This window comes from Gordionus sp. m RMFG-2023, chromosome 1, assembly GCF_954871325.1.
Source record: "Gordionus sp. m RMFG-2023 chromosome 1, tfGorSpeb1-WG-v2, whole genome shotgun sequence".
Taxonomy (NCBI): Eukaryota; Metazoa; Nematomorpha; class Gordioida; order Chordodea; family Parachordodidae; genus Gordionus; species Gordionus sp. m RMFG-2023.
Window position 1 is genome coordinate 47779058 of NC_088775.1, and position 17094 is coordinate 47796151.

The 17094-nt window shown below is 28.9% G+C and overlaps 3 protein-coding genes across 3 annotated transcripts; all 3 read right to left on the minus strand.

The window, feature by feature from the left end:
* Nucleotides 1–2206: 2206 nt before the first annotated feature.
* LOC135926554 (ATP-dependent DNA helicase PIF1-like) lies at nucleotides 2207–3328 on the minus strand. The gene has a single exon (XM_065462477.1). It carries the CDS (start codon nucleotides 3326–3328, stop codon nucleotides 2207–2209), a length of 1122 nt encoding a protein of 373 aa, XP_065318549.1.
* A 748-nt stretch (nucleotides 3329–4076) lies between these two features.
* Nucleotides 4077–5261, minus strand: LOC135926563 (uncharacterized). Its single transcript, XM_065462486.1, has one exon. It carries the CDS (start codon nucleotides 5259–5261, stop codon nucleotides 4077–4079), a length of 1185 nt encoding a protein of 394 aa, XP_065318558.1.
* Nucleotides 5262–5298: 37 nt separating this feature from the next.
* LOC135926571 (uncharacterized) lies at nucleotides 5299–6324 on the minus strand. The gene has a single exon (XM_065462496.1). It carries the CDS (start codon nucleotides 6322–6324, stop codon nucleotides 5299–5301), a length of 1026 nt encoding a protein of 341 aa, XP_065318568.1.
* Nucleotides 6325–17094: the final 10770 nt, after the last annotated feature.

Consider the following 17094-nt stretch of genomic DNA (forward strand, 5'->3'; position numbering starts at 1 on the left):
TTGTAATTCTTATAAATCGTGATTAACCATAGATGATTCACTCGTTAAAATTTTCAACATATATTTAAACATTTTTATAATCCAACTACCAATATTTGGAGGAAATATCATGCTTCTCGCTTAAATTTAGTGTCAGCTGAGAAGAGAGTCCTCCATAAAATAGGAAGGGTGCAATGCTCCATCACAGTTGGAAACAATTGAACCAAATGGGAATTGTTTTTACTGGTAATTTAAAAATGATAAAAAAATTTGCATGATGGGTTCATATTTTATTTTATAAATTATGGTTGTATTTTTTTTACTAATATTCATAAAATATGGTTTTGATTCCTCCATTACCTTAAATTTTAATGATTATATCTTATATTAATGAACATTATTTTTTAAAAAAAATTTAAATATGTTACTATTTCTAAAAACCAATCATGTTTTAAGAAAAATAATAAGATGTATGAAGATTACAGGAAAACAAGACTCCTATGGTTTGATTATTCACACATGATCTTGCTGATGCTGCAAAAATTGATAAAATATATAATATTATATTCAAGGTCAAAATATGTGTGAAGATTATGAGCAATGGTGTATAATCGATAAGGCAAATAAGAATGCTGAATGGGCAATGGATATTTAAATGCGAATTGTTGCCACATTTCTCAATACCCCGATAGTGGTGTATGTTAAGTATGGAGCATTTTGCTGGCATATGTATCTGCTATTTAAATATGATGATGAAAATATAAAAAAATTTGACCAAAATATTTATATTAACAATTCTGGATCCCATTTTCTTAATGTTATTTATTTTGAAAATTAATTACAAATCTTGATATTTTAGTTAATTGTATTTGTCTAATTTTTATGCACATTACTTTTTATTTATCCTATTTTGAGGATTATATATTACTAGCTAATAACCCGTCAAGAATGACGGGGTTGAGGGGTAATTAGCTAGTTTGTGTATAATCTATTTTATAAATATATTAAAATTTAGGAGAAAAAGAGGTAAATAAATTTGTGAATCATATTTCTGATTCATATATCAAAGGTAGAAAATTATAAATTGATTGGCAAAATGAAGAATATAATAACTAAGAGTACCAGAGCTCCCGTTGGTCAGCATTGCTGTTCACTCCCCACCGCGTGAAGGTGGGAGATGGGTTTTAGGGGAGCAAAGAGATGAAAAAAAGAATGAAAAAAAGAAGGTAGAAATATCAAAGAGACAAAGATGTGAAAAAAAAATTGTATAATACATGTTATACCTTAAGACTTGATAGTTATCATTCAACACACTCGCATTTGAAGCCATATAAAAAAGAAAATAATAAAAAATATACAATATCAATAATTTTACCAAAATTTAAGTATTAGATATTTCCAAAACTGAGGATGTAGAATAAGCATCAGTCTGGTATATCATCGCAATAAATCCTTAGCCCAAATTAAAATGTCTTGAATTTTTCTTCCTTGAATGTCAAAATTTGTATTTATAAAAGTTAAATTAAAATATTATTAATTTTACCAAAATGTAAGTATTAGATATTTCCAAAACTGAGGATGTAGAATAAGCATCAGTCTGGTATATCATCGCAATAAATCCTTAACCCAAATCAATCGAATATCAAAATCCATATATATAAAAGTTAAATAGTACCATTGTAAAATAAGATTATTTGGGGGTTCTTTTTCCTATTCCATGTCGAGGATGATGAAATGATAGACCAAGCACATATTGACTATTTTTGCTATGACTGAGAGACTTATTTAACACACTGATTCGTTTAAATCTAAAATATAATAGGAATATAAAAACAATAACCTCTTTTAGATCCATGGCAAAAGGAATAAATGTTTGGAATATATTCGAGTTTTTTTTGAAAAAATGTTACTTTTAAATATCCTTAATGGAAATAAGATATAGATATACAGTATATATATACTTATACCTGAAGGTAGGTAATATGGATGGTATTATATAATAGAGGTATATACAATATTTATATATATTTTTTTTCATTAAGAGCATGTCTAAAATATAATAAAAAGAAAAACAATTTTAAAATATACCTAGATCCATGACAAAAGTAATAAAAGTTTGGAATATCTTCAAACGTTATTTGAATTTTTTTTATAAAATATCATGGAAATAAGATATAGATATATGTGTATGTTTACTTATACCTGAAGGTATGTAATATGGATGGTATTATAAAATACAGGTATACACAATATTTTTAGTATATATTTTTTCATTTGAAAGCATATGTCCTTGCAAAAGCGTGGGAACAATCATAATTTTTATATTTTTTTTAGAGCAACGACTTAAGGCAACGTAAAGTTGTCCGTGTGAAAATACGGGTTCATTAAAATATAATCCTACATGATCAAAGGTTTGGCCCTGGCTTTTATTTATTGTGATAACAAATGCAGGAAGAATTGGAAATTGGCGACGTTTTAAAATAAAAGATAATTGTGATTCACTCGGAGTTAAATCAATGCGAGGAATTAAGACCCTGTAACCTTTATTGGTGCCTGTAATTATTTCGGCGTCCAAAAAATAATTATGCATACTTTTGATTATTAACCGGGTGCCATTACATAAACCTTTTGTGGGATTCATATTGCGAAGAAGAATAATAATTGTACCAACTTTTAAGGATAGTATGTGAGGTGGCATTCCAGAAGGTGTTAGGGAATGTAGAAATTCAGGTGGATAGTTGAGAGATTCATCTGTGTGATCGGAAACCAATGAATCAGAACTATAGTAAAGTCTTAAAGAGGATGGAAGTTTTGATATGATAGTGTTATTTAATGTTAATGCAATATCGTTTTTTGTAGTTAGAATTATGCGGCTAGATAAATAATCAATATTATTAAGTAAAAGGGAATCACCATATATGGATGATATTAGAGAATCTCCAAGCATAGATAGGGGAATTTCTATATAGTCGGAAGGAAGGGGGGAAGGTAATAGAGGTGTTTTCCCTTCACCTATTTGTAGAAGCCATTTAATATAACTTTCCTCCTCAGAAAGAGAGCGCATATTATGGGTCAATTGAATTTGGTGGAAAACATGCCATAAATTTGAAGATTTAATACATGATTCGATAATATGTGTTTTAGAAGCCCTAGGTATAACTGGTAAAGTTTGCCAAAAATTTCCTCCTAATAAAATAACTTTGCCACCGAAGGGGGTATTTATTTGCATAATTTCCCTAAGTAAGGCATCTATACAGCGTAAAGCATGTTTTGTCATCATACTTGTATCATCTATAATTGTTAAATGGGCAAGTTTAAGTTCCTTAGCTTGTGTAGATAAAGGTCTCATACGTGAAACCGATGTGTCTAAAATAGGTATAGGAAGTTTAAAACCACTATGAATTGTTTTTCCACCAATTAGTAGTATGTGTAGTAGCAAATGGTAATACAATTTTATTTTGCCCTCTAAGATAATGTATTAAGTATTGTAAAGATAAGTTTTTCCTGATCCTCCTGGACCATCAAGATAAAAATATCTATTGGTACATGAAATATCTTCTATTGCGTGGATAATTAGCTCAAAAGCATATTTTTGTAAAGGATTTAAACTGGATAACATTACCAAAGCCTTAGCTGTCTCCGTTACTGAATCATATAATTTTGGTTGAAGAATAGGCTCAGGGATAGGGAGATTAAAATTGTTGCAATGTAGCCCGTGAGCATTAAGGGTATTAGAAATATCGTGTAAAGCTAAATTAATGGCAAGTGACTCAGAATTAGTGCGCAAGAAATCCTCAATTAGGCAAGATTTGAATTTATCCCAAAGAAATGCAGGATTTTGAGGTTGACCGAAAACGCATATAAAGGCAAAAGTATGCCTAAATTGAAAAGGCATTTGAAATAAGGATGTCTCCTCAAGACAATGCTCCCACTCTTTATCATCAGAAAATAAATGCCTTTTGAGCAGCCTCTTTAAAGGTATCTAGCAAAATGTCATCAACAGTTCTCAAAAAATCGAAGCTTGTTGCTCCAGGAACATGAAGAAGAAGTAGGCGTAGGTAAAACCGTTCTCCACATTTAATATCGGTAGAAAACATTCAGGAGATGATAGATTGATGGCCACGTTTTCTTTTTTGCCAGATATAATTGACAAAAACATAGTGATAAGGAATATCAATGTATAGATATTGTCTGGCGTAAGGATAAAATTGATTTAAGAGAAACCAAGCAGTAAGTGTAGTTTTATGTAAATTAGCTCTTTTGAAAGCCTCCCTTTCATCGCCCTGTTGAAAATAGACAGATTGTTTAAAAGGCATATGGAGAGCTAATCGAATAATGGCATGTGAACGATCATGCATGGGATACTCTAATAACCGCCACATCGCTTCACATGAGCTAACATACCGAGTGTTTAAATGACTTTTAATTTCATCATATTTAGGGGGGAGAGATTCTAAATTTAAATCGATATTTGCACAATCATAACCTTTATATGCGTATTTAAAAATATATTTTACTGATTTAACAGAAGTGCATATTTCAACATTGATATGAGCATTGTATTTTAAAAGTAAGTAGGTATTGTATGGAATAACAAAACGATTATCAACAGGTTTACCGGATATTAATATAGAACCTACATCCCTTCTTTTATATAGAGGATACCCATTAGTATTTGTTATTGTATCATTTATAAAATCTTTAGGAAAATTTTTAGTACATACGCCATTATCCATGCAAGGTGATCGAGGATTAAGAATGCCACATGGGCCATGAATCATAAAACGCGTAACAATGTTAAATAATTGTGAATTGTTAGTTCTATCTGGTATCTCGGCACATACAAATTTATCTATAGCCTCAGCGGTATCAATTTTATGCTCTGAACTTATAATGAACAACAAATGGGCATGAGGTAATCCTCTTTTTTGAAATTCAATTGTATAAACATATGCCAATGTTTTCCCGAACATGTTATTTTTAGTGATATCAGATAAAAAAGCAGCTAATTTAATTTTAAAAACTCTAGAAACTATATCAGGTCTATCGGCAGGCGTTTGACCGTTAAAAAGATTTTCGGATATTTCGGGCCATGTTGGGTTGCAAGTAAAAGTTATAAAAAGATAGGGTTTGCCATATTTTAAGACGATAAACATTGCGTCGTGATAACGCTCTTGCATGTTTCTAGGAGAACCTTGAAAAGAAGATGGTAGAATAACTGCCCGTGCCCGTCCTATAGGTATATTAATATTATTGGAAAAATCGGAGGCTAAATAATCCATTAGTCCTGAATATTCCTCAACGCGTAATTTAGACTGATTATATGAAATTAAGATTATTAGCTTCAACTTGTAGATAGGAATCTACAATATATTGTTGAGTTAGCCTCCCGGAATTAAGAAGGGGGTTAAAAATATTTTGTCTAACCGCTAAACGGGCAATTTTAAATTGTAGCATGGATATTTTTGAACGCCCAGAATTTTCAAAGCCTTCAGCAATCATATTAGGCTGCCAACCTGGATCTCCATGAGGAAATAGTACAGGGTAAACCATTAGGTCTAAATTAGGGCTTAATACGTTAAGAATTACTAAATTATTTCCATTGGATCTAGGATACACTTTTATATCTCTCTTAAAGGGAGGTTCCCCATCATCATTTGTAAAAATCATTGCTACGTCATCAATTGTAGGAAAATTATACCGCCTACGGTCGCTAGAACGATCTCCGCTAAAAATCATTGCTACGTCATCAATTGTAGAAAAATTATACCGCCTACGGTCGCTAGAACGATCTCCGCGAAATATCATATTAATCTTTGGCAGTAATATATTTGAATGTTCTGCAAGGGATAACTCAGCTTTCTCAACTTCCCCTAAGGTTTTGAAACTTAAAGCATAGGGATTAATTTGGCGTATAAGCTGATCTAAATGTCTCATGATATTTATGTCACAATCAGAATTGGCAGGGTGCTGAAGACGTCCTGCAATGGCCTGAGATGTATCCAACACATATAACTGAGCAAATTTAGGCAGAATATCAGTCTGGGGATATAAATGCGATGTGCGATGATAAATTTGCCCATGAACTTTAAAACAATAAGGTCCATTACCTGATAATTCTGAAATTTGTGCTCCCATACTGGCGAAGGCGATCGCACTATTATAAGATCTAATATGATGCATGAAATTTTTGTACAAGGGATCTAAGGAGTTAGATAAGAGATTTTTTAAATAATCAGGATATGGTGATTGAGTAATTTTGACTTTACCTTTATGACAACAATGGGTAAATCTACCATCTGAAGGTCTTTCAGCTAAAAATTTAAAGATTGACAAAATTGGCATAATATATTCATAAGGCCACAGGTATGTTGCTCCACTAATGGATTAATCTTAGGTAAAATGTTTTGAAATTTTTTTTTAAATCTTCTAGAGCAAGCGAGAATCATATCAGATTTATCCTATAATATTATAGTATTATAGAATAGGTATTAACTGTCTAAAAAATAAAATACCTTTTTGAAATGAGATTAGTTGGAGTTTGTTTGGATATAATTATAGATGTATTTATATTATTTTTGATCCTTTTCGTGTGAGATTTAATTGGAGGTATATGAGAATTTATATTCTCCATTGTTATTCTTATCTATATAAAATAATATAGCTCACTTAAAAAAAAATATATAAATAACATTGTAAAATCAAAATAATAGGATAAAATAAATGGCAAAATTTTAAAAATAATTATCAATAAATGCCCTAATTTTAAAAATAATTTTCAAAATTATTAACAATAAATGCCCAAAAAATAAAAAATATAGACTAAACTTTAAAAATATCAGCTAATATATAAACCTGAAAACAGCAAAATGTTTACCACAATTTGAATATTTTTTTATAATTCCAATAGATGTGCAAAATTTTACCTACAGGCCTCTGTAATAAATATCTTTGCTTTACAAACTATATTAGTAAGTAGATTACAATAAAATAATTATGTTTACCACAATTTGAATATTTTCTTATAATCAATATATGTGAAAAATTTTACCTACAGGCCTCTGTAATAAATGTCTTTGCTTTACAAACTATATTAGTAAGTAGATTACAATAAAATAATTATGTTTATCACAATTCCAATATATGTGCAAAATTTTACCTACAGGTCTCTGTAATAAATGTCTTTGCTTTACAAACTATATTAGTAAGTAGATTACAATAAAATAATTATGTTTACCACAATTTGAATATTTTCTTATAATTCCAATATTGCTTTGCTTTACAAACTATATTAGTAAGTAGATTACAATAAAATAATTGGACAGTAAATTATTACTTACCATAATTTGAAAATTTTCTTATCCAATAATAAATGAAAATTAAAGGCAAAATTTAAAAAATAAAAACTGATTGTTAATTTAAATTAAATATATATTTATTATTATCGTAAAATAAAAAGTTGAAGGGGGCTGCGTTGAAAGAACGTTTACCTTCCAGTCGTGAAGTCGCGAGTTCGAATCCCGGGGATGGCAAAAAAAAATTTAAAAAATATATATTTATTATTATCGTAAAATAAAAAGTTGAGGGGGGCTGCATTGAAAGAACGTTTGCAAAAATTAACATTACACTATATAGTCTCCTTAAATTTTAAATACATTAAGGAGATACGAAAACGATCATCACGTATTTATGGAGATTAAATTAACATTACACTATATAGTCTCCTTAAATTTTAAATACATTAAGGAGATACGAAAACGATCATCACGTATTTATGGAGATTAAATTAACATTACACTATATAGTCTCCTTAAATTTTAAATACATTACGGAGATACGAAAACGATCATCACGTGATTATGGAGATTATATATATTAGATAAGCATATTTTAATCAATAAATATATTAGAGTACACATAAAGATATAATTTTTAATCATGCCCATTTTTTATATACATTTCATTACAACAGCATATTACAATTTATTGTGTTTACTTTAGATTAATTTCTATTGCTTATATAAATTTCTCCATATTTTAAAAATAAATTTGGAGATTTTTTTAAAATCATTAACTCAAAAATATTAAAAATTTAGTATATAATACGATTATCCTTTTTTTTAATAAAAAAATTGCCACCAAATAAGATTTAATAAAATGTTAAAATTCGTAATGAATTTTTTAAAGGCAAAAATTTTTGCCAAAATATATAAATTTTACCAGTTTGAAGTAATTTAAAAAAAAGTTAGGGATAAGTATAGATCAGTTTTTTATCTATAAATATAGCCAAATCTACTATGACAAATTCAAACAAAAGAAGATCACCTAACTAGAAACCCTGAAGAACCATAAGAATCTCAAGAAGTCTGTTAGAAATTGGTATAAATATTTTAATAGTTCATAAGTTTTTAAAATTAAAATAATTTTGGTAAATTATTTAAGAACATTATGGGGCCCAAAGTAGTTGAGATTTGGACTTACCTCATTAAAAGTAATTTATTTTTTCAAACTTATTCAAAAAGATAATTTATAAATTTTAACATAATATTCAATATAAAATGAGCAATTGTTTGTAAATTTGAAGCTTGCTAGGGATTGTTGTGTTTCAATTTTATAGAATTTACAAGGTAAAAGCTTTAAAGTAACCTTTATATAGTGTTGTTAAATGGCTCGTTTTGAGCCGATTTTTAAAAACGGCTAGCTCAATATTTCGTCCAGAAAAATATTACGCAAGCCTCAAAATTTTGCTCATAGAAGGAACAAAGGTCTAGGCATATATTTTCGAAATCTCGAGACTTAGGCAATATTTTTCTGGCTAAAATATTGAGTTAGCCGTTTTAAAAAATCGGCTCAAAATGAGCCGTTTAACAACACTACCTTTATAATAAGATATACATTATAATTTAAAATGTATTTCATTATATTTAATCTTTTATCAATCATTCTAAATTTCTTAATTTACTGCCATCTTATTTTAATTTATATCAAAAAAACTATTATTATCTGGAGTGACCAAAATTTAAAAAAAGATATATAACATACTACTGAAAAGCTGGCAATAGATATCATTATACCTTAGAATAATCTGATTTAAATAATGTTAATATAAAAAAATAATAAATTAATATACAAGATATGGTTAAGGGCATCTTGTTAACAAAACATTAATATTCATAATACTTGATTAAATCTGTTGAATATATTATTACTATCATTATTACATTGTAGATTTTAATATCTATATAATTTTCAAATCAATTTAATCTCTTTAACCCAAAAGTATGAAGATATTTTATTAATATAAGCCTTGCAATAAGATTCTAAATATGAAATTGATAATTTATTTCCCATAAATTTTCGGTATATTAATTTATTCCAGGTTTTATGGTCTACGTATTTATTTTTGCTAAAATATAATTCATTAAATATTACCAATATAGCACTATATGTACTAGGATTAGTTGAATGTTGCTTTTATACAAGTAAATTATAATGGAAAACAAATGTTTAAATATCTATATTATTTAACTTCGTTACGATATCTTCGCAAACTTTTTATCAACTCGGTATATGCGTATAAATAAGGAAAAATATAGCCTTTATTTCTTGCTAATAGGCCCATTTGGCGTAAGTCCATCATTTCCTGTTCATGAATACTAGAAATAATACCTGTTAATTTTCTTGGGACTTTTCACCAATTCTCAGTGGGGCCACAGCCTTTTTTTAATTAATAGATTATAAAACAAAATAATTATCTAACGCCAAAGTTCATGTTCAAAAATCAAACATTAGGGATTACTGGGAAACAGCAAAACGATTTCCCGGAGCACAAAAATTTCATATAAAAAAATGAAAGTCAAATTATATTCAAATGTATTAGATATTTTAATGTATGATATATGATATTATAATATGGATATAGGTATATAAACAATTTGTAAATAAGATTATAAATATTTATACAATTATTTTTGTAAAATAAATAGCTAAAATTATGGGGTATGACTAAATACTGAATTGCTAAAATGAATTGCTAAAATGAATTGCTAAAAAGCAATTAATCATAATCAATCAAAATTTTATTATGTATATTTTATTTAATGAAAATTTTTAAAACTTATTTTAAAATATACTTAAATTATTTTTTTATTAAATGAAGGATACAGATTAAATATCATATAATATATAATTTTATTTTGAGTTAATATTATTATAAAAGAAATATTTTCATAGCTTATTAAAACATAAATAAATTTTTTTCAATTTTAAAAATTAACAAATATATATCCGTAAGAGGGCGTTATATGCGTAAATATGTAAGTATCATTTTAGGAAACCGGAATGATGATTGGATAGCGATTTGGGTATATATACATATGAAAAACCTAAAAATTAAAAAAAAAATTTAGGTTTCTCTGATGTTTAATTTATGAGTAGGTTTAGAATAGTAAAATAATGGAAATTTTCTAAGGTAAATATTGCTGGCGTTATTTATCAAAATCTCTTAATTTTTGTTTTATATGTGTATATTTACGTGCTAAGCATTATCCTAAAAAATTTTTTGAAAATATTTTGATTTGACCGATTGCCGAGCTCAAAACCGACCACTTACTAAATATTCGATTGACCAAATTTACTAGTAATATAATTTGAAAAATGTTGATTTTCGTATTATATATCTATAAATACGTGTAAAACATAATTCTAAAAAATATTTTTAAAATATCGCTATTTGGCGGATAACCGACTCGTAGCCCACCCAATGACTAAATAATGAATTGCTGGCGTTTTAAATCAAAATATCTTAATTTTTGTTTTATACGTGTATATTTACGTGCTAAGCATTATCCTAAAAAATTTTTTGAAAATAATTTGATTTGACCGATTGCCGAGCTTAAAACCGACCATTTACTAAATATTCGATTGACCAAATTTACTAGTAATACAATTTGAAAAATGTTGATTTTCGTTTTATATATCTATAAATACGTGTAAAACATAATCCCAAAAAATATTTTTAAAATATCGCTATTTGGCGGATAACCGACTCGTAGCCCACCCAATGACTAAATAATGAATTGCTGGCGTTTTAAATCAAAATATCTTAATTTTTGTTTTATACGTGTATATTTACGTGCTAAGCATTATCCTAAAAAATTTTTTGAAAATAATTTGATTTGACCGATTGCCGAGCTTAAAACCGACCATTTACTAAATATTCGATTGACCAAATTTACTAGTAATACAATTTGAAAAATGTTGATTTTCGTTTTATATATCTATAAATACGTGTAAAACATAATCCCAAAAAATATTTTTAAAATATCGCTATTTGGCGGATAACCGACTCGTAGCCCACCCAATGACTAAATAATGAATTGCTGGCGTTTTAAATCAAAATATCTTAATTTTTGTTTTATACGTGTATATTTACGTGCTAAGCATTATCCTAAAAAATTTTTTGAAAATAATTTGATTTGACCGATTGCCGAGCTTAAAACCGACCATTTACTAAATATTCGATTGACCAAATTTACTATAAATTCTTAGTTATAACATTTATATAATTTTTGTATTAACACTTAAAATTTATGCATCTTAAATTATGTTTTATACGTATTTATAGATACATAAAACGAAAATCAACATTTTTCAAATTGTATTACTAGTAAATTTGGTCAATCGAATATTTAGTAAATGGTCGGTTTTAAGCTGGGCAATCGGTCAAATCAAATTATTTTCAAAAAATTTTTTAGGATAATGCTTAGCACGTAAATATACACATATAAAACAAAAATTAAGAGATTTTGATAAATAACGCCAGCAATTCATTATTTAGTCATTGGGTGGGCTACGAGTCGGTTATCCGCCAAATAGCGATATTTTAAAAATATTTTTTGGGATTATGTTTTAAACGTATTTATAGATATATAAAACGAAAATCAACATTTTTCAAATTGTATTACTAGTAAATTTGGTCAATCGAATATTTAGTAAGTGGTCGGTTTTGAGCTTGGCAATCGGTCAAATCAAATTATTTTAAAAAATTTTTTTAGGATAATGCTTAGCACGTAAATATACACATATAAAACAAAAATTAAGAGATTTTGATAAATAACGCCAGCAATTCAGTATTTAGTCATTGGGTGGGCTACGAGTCGGTTATCCGCCAAATAGCGATATTTTAAAAATATTTTTTGGGATTATGTTTTAAACGTATTTATAGATATATAAAACGAAAATCAACATTTTTCAAATTGTATTACTAGTAAATTTGGTCAATCGAATATTTAGTAAATCGTCGGTTTTAAGCTCGGCAATCGGTCAAATCAAATTATTTTCAAAAGATTTTTTAGGATAATGCTTAGCACGTAAATATACACGTATAAAACAAAAATTAAGATATTTTGATTTAAAACGCCAGCAATTCATTATTTAGTCATTGGGTGGGCTACGAGTCGGTTATCCGTCAAATCACGACATTTTTAAAATATTTTTTAGAATTACGTTTTACACGTATTTATAGACATATAATACGAAAATCAACATTTTTCAAATTATATTACTAATAAATTTGGTCAATCGAATATTTAGTAAGTGGTCGGTTTTGAGCTCGGCAATCGGTCAAATCAAATTATTTTCAAATTTTTTTAGGATAATGCTTAGCACGTAAATATACACATATAAAACAAAAATTAAGATATTTTGATTTAAAACGCCAGCAATTCAGTATTTAGTCATTGGGTCGGTTACGAGTCGGTTATCCGCCAAATAGCGATATTTTTAAAATATTTTTTGGGATTATGTTTTATACGTATTTATAGATATATAAAACGAAAATCAACATTTTTCAAATTGTATTACTAGTAAATTTGGTCAATCGAATATTTAGTAAGTGGTCGGTTTTAAGCTCGGCATTCGGTCAAATCATAATATTTTCAAAAAATTTTTTAGGATAATGCTTAGCACGTAAATATACACATATAAAACAAAAATTAAGAGATTTTGATAAATAACGCCAGCAATATTTACCTTAGAAAATTTCCATTATTTTACTATTCTAAACCTACTCATAAATTAAACATCAAAGAAACCTAAATTTTTTTTTTAATTTTTAGGTTTTTCATATGTATATATACCCAAATCGCTATCCAATCATCATTCCGGTTTCCTAAAATGATACTTACATATTTACGCATATAACGCCCTCTTACGGATATATATTTGTTAATTTTTAAAATTGAAAAAAATTTATTTATGTTTTAATAAGCTATGAAAATATTTCTTTTATAATAATATTAACTCAAAATAAAATTATATATTATATGATATTTAATCTGTATCCTTCATTTAATAAAAAAATAATTTAAGTATATTTTAAAAAAAGTTTTAAAAATTTTCATTAAATAAAATATACATAATAAAATTTTGATTGATTATGATTAATTGCTTTTTAGCAATTCATTTTAGCAATTCAGTATTTAGTCATACCGAAAATTATGTGCTAAATACCAGTGTTGCAAAACTTTACTTTTAAAGGGCGTACGCTACCGCTAATAAAAAAAGATAAATTGGTAAAAGTTGATATCCTTTTAAGATAATGAGTATAATTGAATTTTTTTACAAAAAAAAGTTTATTTTTTTTTTAGATAATAAGTTTTTATATTAACATAAAGTGAAATAATAAAATTATTTTTATTAACATTGAATACCAAAGGCCTAGTGGACCTAAAAATCTTCAATAAAGTTAAAAGGGGAAAATCCCACCTAATAGTACCTCATTCATTCTTAACAAAATCCTGACTATGTCTTTGGACTGATCATAGTATGCTTGGTATAAAAATTAATATTTGTGTAATTTCTAGATGTTGATTTTTTAGAATAATTTTTATAATGTTCAGCGGGGATAGGAGGTTGGAATAGTTTGCATCCAATTTTTATTAGGGGGATAGGGGATAGACGTCTTTATGGGGTGGGAGGGGGTAGGGAAATATATTAGGGGATTATCTATTAAATTTTTAGATGAAATAGGGCAAAATATATTGCTATAGAAATTTAAACTTTTATTATAGACCTATTATAACAATGTATATTGCATACAATCATAGAGATTATTCTCTAAATAAAACTTTCTGCTATCCTTTTAAATACATATTATAAAAGGGTTATGTGGTAAGCGGGGATAAATAATATTAATTTTTTATTTTTCCTCATTATGTTAACCATCGTAGAAAAATAATAGTTGTATCGATTTTTTAAAAAACATATTAGCTTTGTAGAAATTTTATAATATAAGGATTATTGTTATTGTTTTTACATATTATTATTATGATTATTATTATTGCGATATATAGAAATAGATTTTGTGATAAAAGATTATTATTCGTTTTTTTCCTCAAAAAATAAAATTGTGTATTGAAAAAGATTTCTCAAAAAAAATAAAATTGTTGATTTGATAAGAAAAAAAAGGAAGAAGAAATTTTGGGGTCAAGTAAAAATTAATTAAAATAAATAATTGGGAGTAAGTATTAACAATAAAAGAGAGTTAAGTTGTAACAATATAAAAGTGTGGTGGCCAAAAACTCCCGACCTTCGCGTCATCAGATTATATTAGGTTACCCGAGTGTTTCAGAACTTATCATATTACATTAGGTCACCCGAGTGTTTCGGAAGTTATCAGATTAGGTTACCCGAGTGTTTCGGAAGTTATCAGATTACATTAGGTTACCTGAGTGTTTCGAAAGTTTAAGTGATTACATTAGGACTCCCAAGTGTATCGGAAGTTTGAGTGGTAACATTAGGATACCTGAGTGTTTCGGAAGTTTAAGTGGTTGTTACAGTGTTTCACAAAGGTCAAGTACACTGAAGTTCTGCCCACATTTTTACGAATATAAGCCTGTTAGAAATTCGCTCAAATTTTTACTAAATAAGCCAGTTACACGGAAGTGCTGCCCAAATTTTTGGAAATATAAGTCTGTTAGAAATTCGCTCAAAAATTAACTAAATAAGCCAATTACACGGAAGTGCTCCCAAATTTTTGCAATTATAAACCTGTTACAAAAGATTTACACGGATTTTGTCAAATATTAACCTAGTAAGTGTGCATGTGTATATGCATCATTGGCTTATTTACGTTACTTATAATATCTTACTTGTTGACACTGCAAATAACCAATATTTTGAAATTAATCATAAATTTTTTATATCGCCGGAGTGAAAAGTTTAAAATTTGTGATATAGAGATACAATATAATATTTTTGAAGCGCTGGTTATACTATTAATATGGGTATGTAGTCTAGTTTGGGAGGAGAATGAGGAGGAGTCGCAGCGTAAGAATAAAAGGACAAACGTTGACCATTGAGGGATATAATGGGGAGAAGGATATGATGGGTAAAGTAACCTGGTTACTGTTCAGGAGTTAATTAAGGGGTAGACGGATAGTGATGTAAGTAGAAATTTATATGGTTCTGATAAAAAAAAATTTCGAGAATAATCAAGAGTTGCGACCGTATAAAGAGCCCAGAGAAAATTCTCGGGGAAGAAGATTGGAGATAAGACAAAATTTTGTACTGCGAGTAAGAGGAGCAATGAGTTGTTATAATGGTAAACCAGGTCATATGCCAGGAGATTGTCGCGAGGCAAAATGTTTTGGTTGTATGAAGTTGGGACATATAGCTCCTTATTGTCCAAGAAAGATTAAGATGTGCGGGTTGTGGTCGGTTTGGGCATAATAAAGAGGAGTGCAATACGAGCAATTACAACAAAAAAAAGCGGTTTTCCCCAGAGAGAAATGGGTCCCAGTGCTTCGAATGTGAGGACGATTGAGCGGGAGGAAGTGGAAGGAGTTCGGGCAGTAAATATCAAGAAAGGGGAGGAGAAAATATGGAATGTTTTTGATGCCGAAAGGAGGGACATGTGGCGATGGACTGTAAAAATTTGTGACTATATGATGGCGAAATATCTGCAAGACGGGTCAGGGCCCGGTGGAAGAGGGACAAAGGAGGAGTTTAATCAGAGAAAAACAAATAAAGAGGATGTTTAAATATGCTACAAGAGGGTCCAGTACATGATCCTTGTCCGAGAGCGATGATAAATTTAGGTGGGAGAATGGTTCCCATGTTGTTTGATACGAGAGCAGCCATTTCAGTAATTGGATATAATGGATATCAGAGTATTTGGCCCGATGAAATGAGAGAGAATGAGGGGTTAAGAATAAGACAATTCGATAGAACCCTGTTGGCTGCGATGGGTAGGGTGGAGATTGTAGCAACATTGGAGGAAAGGGTTTAAATATTAGATTTATGGGTTATCAATCGGAATATAGAAGCGGTGTTGGGATGGGATTGGATAACTAGGATTGGTCCATGGTATAGTTTTTGGGGGGTATTTTCATGGTGGGGTATATTCGTACCAATAACGAGCGAGGAATATACCGTTATGACCTTGAGAGAAAATGTGTTTTCGGGAATGGAGACCATGTTTAATGAAGGAACCAGAGAAAATAATTCTAGGAGCAAAACAAGGAGCGATAATTCAAGGAGTGAAACAAGGAAAAATAATTCAAGGAGCGCATCAAGGAGCGATAATTTAAGGAGCGAAATAAATAAAAACAATTCAAGGAGCGATAATTTAAAGCGAAATAAGGAAAAACAATTCTAGGAGCGAAACAAGGAGCGATAATTTGAGAAGCGAACCAAGGGAATATAATTCGAGGAGTGAAACCAGGGGAGATAATTCGAGAAATAAAACAGGGAGAGGCAATTATAGGAACGAAGTAGAGGAAAGGAATTCTAGGAGAGAAATAAAGGAAAATGAAGTTAAAGAGAAAGTAGATAAAAATTACCCGGGGCACGTTGGACCTTTTAAGGAGGATCGTGATATTAGGAGAAGGGAGGAGGAACTGGGAAAAGGGAGGTAGTACGTCAGCACGAAAAGCAGAAAGTTGAATGAGAAGATGATAGAAAATCGGAAAGTAATGAAGGAAAGGACACTGCCCAGTAAAGAAGAGTTGATAACTAATGAGAAAGAGGGAAGAAAATTGGCTATGATTCAAGTGCAAGAAGGAGTTTGGAGATTTGTACAAAGTTATCAGGAAATTCAACGAAGACTTAGGA

Bases quoted from the DNA above. Each gene is read 5' to 3' on its own strand.
- LOC135926571 (XM_065462496.1), bottom strand. From the start codon at position 6,324: ATGCCAATTTTGTCAATCTTTAAATTTTTAGCTGAAAGACCTTCAGAT.
- LOC135926554 (XM_065462477.1), bottom strand. From the start codon at position 3,328: ATGAGACCTTTATCTACACAAGCTAAGGAACTTAAACTTGCCCATTTA.
- LOC135926563 (XM_065462486.1), bottom strand. From the start codon at position 5,261: ATGGATTATTTAGCCTCCGATTTTTCCAATAATATTAATATACCTATA.